The sequence below is a fragment of the Phragmites australis genome, chromosome 7 (genome assembly GCF_958298935.1).
Source record: "Phragmites australis chromosome 7, lpPhrAust1.1, whole genome shotgun sequence".
Classification (NCBI taxonomy): domain Eukaryota; kingdom Viridiplantae; phylum Streptophyta; class Magnoliopsida; order Poales; family Poaceae; genus Phragmites; species Phragmites australis.
Genome location: NC_084927.1, coordinates 26,421,767 through 26,426,579, shown reverse-complemented (window position 1 = coordinate 26,426,579; position 4,813 = coordinate 26,421,767). Strand labels below are relative to the sequence as shown.

Below are 4,813 nucleotides of genomic sequence, written 5' to 3'. Positions count from 1 at the left end.
TGCCCGAAATTTTTAACAATGTCCGGCGTTCGTCCGGCCTTTGTCACCTTGCTCGGCGCCTCGTCCGGCCGCCCCTCGCCAAGTCCGGCGCTTTTGGTCCCGCTCGGAGCAAACAAGTAAGCAACCGTCGCCGGAGGCGTGGATCACGATGAATTCTCAACCAATTCTCTTGCATACCTGGACTTGCATCTCGTAGCCGCTGGCCAGAAAACAAAGGCCCGTAACCTTTTGAATACTTCTCCCACGATGAACAGAGTTCCAGGAAAGGTACCTTGGCCTTGATATTTCATATTCGATTATACCTCGAGACAGACAACACAAGAGAGTTTGCACGATCTTCGGTTAATAACCGAAGTAAAACAAAAGGACGGAGACAACTTTCGAGAGTTCTTCGGAACACATGTTGCACGTCCCTTTGGTATAAAGACGCCATTGGGGGAAAAATCTGGTCCTGGTTTTGCGAATACGATGCTGAAAACAGGTGGAGTTCTGCACGCAATTGATTGTTTGGGTTGGTGGAGTGGAGGTAGACGAGGACATGGGAATGGGATAGGAACTCTGTTGCCCAGTTATTCCATTCTGTAATCTGGAGAACCAGGGAGCGAGCGAGTAATCCAATGCTAGTTTGGAGAGAGCATCTCACCTGGATGCCTTCGCATAATTTCATATAAGATTCTCCTCCCCCGCCATGGGAAATGATTCAGCTTCTTCCGCCTTATCAGGAATTTGGATGCCTTCGCATAGTTTCGTTGTCTATCAATACCTCGCGAGTATCGTGATATCATAGTTTATAAACATATTCTTTACGATATGCGTACATATCGAAGTTGCGTTCAACATACCCTGCCAATATGTAATGGGATTATCTACGCATCTATTATATTATTATTTAAATATTAAAAAATCACTATACTAGCTCTCAAGGTTACAGAATTACCATGTTAATCGAAAAAAGATCTAGATCATTTATTATTATAAAAATCTAACAATATAGATTAAACAAAGAGTCTATATCAAATACGATTAATAAATTATTAGATTTAAAAATAAAAATTATAAGAAATCAGTAGTTCGATTTCCATATATTTTAGAAAGCAAAATATCTAAATCAAGACTCCAAATAAAATAAAATAAAATAAATAATAATTAAAATTAAGTTTATAAAATCAAACGTCAAGATAAAGAGTTCATATAAAATACAATTAATCAAATATTATTATGATAAAAATATTACAGTAAAACTAATCACGTTATTAATGTGGACTATAAAACATACTTTACTACGAAAGGACCAAATCATAAAGTAGCACTATCAATGGGTGCCTAGGCTAAAATTGTTCCTCCAGCTCCAAGCGTGAGGACAAAATCGCCCAGCTCGTAAGCACCGGTCGGGGCGATGATGGATATGAGGCCGCGCCGCACCACGCCACCGCAGGCTACCCAAACGGCTATAATTAGGCGGTTCCAAACGAAACGCCCCCTCGCTTATGCGCCGGCGACCCCGCGGATCCCCCACTAATCGCCGCCCGCCCCGAGCCCCCTCCGGCAACGGCAAGCGGCAAGAGCCTACGACCCCGAGGGCGAGAACTGGAGAAGCGGCAACCGCCGGAGCGCCCCCACCCCCGGCGATCGCCGGGGACATCCCGGCCACGCGCACGCCCCCCCCCCCCCCGGCTCCTTGTCTGACCGGCGCGCCATTGGAGCTGCTCACGCGCGGCTGATTTTGGGGGTATTTTTCTGCCCTCTCCCCCTCCCTTCCGGCTTCCTGGATTCGTCTGCTCCGGCAGGAGTTCCTGGCCTGGGGCGCTGCGATGCCGGAGGCCGGACACTACGGCTACAAGAAGACCGACGGCATCTGCGACGGCGTGTGCGGCGAGGTGAGCCACTCGTCCCCCATCCCTGCCCCGCTCCTTCCCCTTCCCTCTCCCCGGCCAGATCTGTCCCGTGCGTCGCGGGGGCGGGTTCTTGGGCCCGTCGAGACGCCTGGTTGTTGCGGATGTCTCGCGCATTCGGTCCGGGCTGCGCGCTCGTGCCCATACCCGCCATGATTCAGTCGTGCGGCGCGGGATGCGTCATGCATGCGACGTTGCGTGCTGGTCTCCTGCAAAGTTTCGGTTTTTGGATGCGATGCTGGTTGGATTTGGGGGCGGCTTTGAGTGTGGAGGACGTTGCTGTTCCATGCTCATGCGTTGTCGTTGATCTGCCCTGGCATGGGCGATGGGGGGATTAGGTGTTGGTCGTGGCGCTATGGAGTTCGAATTCGTCACGCCTTTTGGGCGGTAGAATCTAATCTCGCGACGTGGCTGAATTGCGTGTTTCGGCATGACATTTGGAACTTTGGGATATATATTTCGATGAGTTTGAGAGGTTTTCTGCTTTCTTGCTTCGACCACGAGGACTCGTGCTGCCAAATTTTATGGCTTTTTTGCGACTTTGCAGAGTTGTGGAATGTAAGAATGTTAAATCCCGTTGGATAGAAAAAGCTGCAGCCTTTTGGTGACCATGACCGTTAGTGGTGTTGAGTGCTCTTGGTAACAAAGCTGGTTTAGTTCGGTTCTAGCTTGGGAATTGCGATTTCCCAATGGTCTAGGTTTGCTGTTCCAAGTTTATATGATTTTGCTAACCTTGTGCTTGAATATCCGTTGTTGTCTTTAGCCTTTTGCATTTGTGCATGTAGTTGTGGCATTAGGTTTTCATTTGTTCTTTGCTAATTTTGTGTGGTGCTAGTCAATTTTTGCTTAGCTTTTGATTCTTTTTCCTGGACATAACAAAGTTTGTGTTGCGAAAAGTGAATGTTTGAGCTATTGCTTCATTAGTTTATATCTTTTTGGTAAGCAAGATTTGGTTGTTGTAAAAGCTGGCATTAGGGATGTCTATGCTAGAATTTTAAATAGTTGTGTGGAGTAGCTGACATGCTAGCTGGTGTTCATCTTTGTTTCACAGATTTATTTTTGTCCATTATTGCTTGTTTGATTTCTTATTTGCTTATTAATTCACTTGCAGCCTGCGTCAAAGGCAGTTCTGACCATGTCAAGGCTAAAGTGTGCGCTTCGGGGATTTGATTTCAGGGCACTTTTGGCCCTCTTGATTGGTGTGCCGATTATAATCTTAATGATATACACGCATGGCCAGAAGGTAACATACTTCCTCAGGCCAATCTGGGAATCTCCTCCCAAGCCCTTCAAGATAATCCCACACTACTACCATGAGAATGTCACCATGGAGAACCTCTGCAAGTTACATGGGTGGAAAGCCCGGGATACCCCACGCCGTGTCTTTGATGCTGTACTCTTCAGTAATGAGCTTGATATCCTTGAGATCCGTTGGAATGAACTAAGTCCATATGTGTCAGAGTTTGTGCTTCTTGAGTCCAACTCAACCTTCACTGGTTTGAAAAAGGCCCTCCACTTCAAGGAAAATCGTCATCGATTTGGGTTTGCTGAATCACGGCTGACATATGGTATGATCGGGGGACGGTTTGTGAAGGGAGAAAACCCATTTGTTGAGGAGTCATATCAGAGGGTTGCCCTGGACCAGCTTATTAAGATTGCAAAAATAGAAGATGATGACCTGCTGATCATGTCTGATGTTGATGAAATCCCAAGCGGTCACACTATTGATCTCTTGAGATGGTGTGACGACATTCCAGAGATACTTCATCTTCAGCTCAGGAATTATCTTTACTCATTTGAGTTTTTCCTGGATGACAAGAGTTGGAGGGCATCAATACACAGGTACCGATCTGGAAAGACAAGGTATGCGCACTTCAGGCAGACAGATGACCTTCTTGCTGATTCAGGGTGGCATTGCAGTTTTTGCTTCCGGTACATAAGTGATTTTGCCTTCAAAATGCAAGCTTATAGCCATGTTGATCGGATCAGATTTAAGTACTTCCTGAACACTGAAAGGATTCAAGATGTCATCTGCAGAGGGGCGGATCTTTTTGATATGCTTCCAGAAGAGTACACATTCCAAGAAATCATTGCCAAGTTGGGGCCTATCCCAAGTACATTCTCTGCTGTTCATCTTCCTAGTTATCTTCTAAAGAATGTTGACCGGTTTAGATATCTTCTACCGGGCAACTGCAGGAGAGAAAGTGGCTAGAGTTTTTATGGTTTACCCTGCAATCTGCTGTGCATGGGTGCCACTGCAAAGCTGTCCCCGCTGAGATCATCTGGCTGTGGCAGTTGCGGCTGATATAATTGGCTAACGCAGTTGGACAATCGCTTGGGAAGTGATTCATGGATGAGTGAGTTAATGATCTTGTGCTGTGTGATGGAAGGGAGGAGGATCTAACAGCATATCCCCTGCTTGGTCCTGGCTGGCTTTACCTTCCAGACGAGCTGAACAGTGTATGCTTACAACCGGATGTCATTGTCATTCATTACTTCCCTGATTGATATATAAACTTAAAGCTGTTGTAGATTTCAAGTGAAATGATATTTCAGATTTACATGCTGTAGAACTGGCCTTACTCTGCAGATAATTACATATGCATTGTTCTTATTCGTTTGATTGCTTGCGCTGAATTGTTGACGGCACCGTTAAATTTCCGGTCTCCTTTGCACAAAGCTCTGGCTTCTAGGATGCTTGGCCTGTTTTAGGTCGCAGTATGGTTATGCCAACATTTTCTTACCTCACTGTCGACTGTGAAGCAAGTAGCACTCCAGTTATTCTACAGAAAAACACTTCTTTCTCTTACTATGTTTTCTATCAAAACTATATGGTGCTGTGGTCAAAAGGCAACAAAATGCTCAATACAAGACTGACATTGGACTTGTTATTTTCACGTTGCTATTCTGTTATTTGTGTC

General features: G+C 45.8%; 1 protein-coding gene across 1 annotated transcript; it reads left to right on the top strand.

The window, feature by feature from the left end:
• The first annotated feature begins 1,342 nt into the window (after nucleotides 1-1,342).
• LOC133924422 (uncharacterized) lies at nucleotides 1,343-4,506 on the top strand. The gene is made up of 2 exons (XM_062369941.1): nucleotides 1,343-1,877; nucleotides 3,004-4,506. Exons 1-2 carry the CDS (start codon nucleotides 1,812-1,814, stop codon nucleotides 4,102-4,104), a joined length of 1,167 nt encoding a protein of 388 aa, XP_062225925.1. The 5' UTR covers nucleotides 1,343-1,811; the 3' UTR covers nucleotides 4,105-4,506.
• The last annotated feature ends 307 nt before the right edge of the window (nucleotides 4,507-4,813 follow it).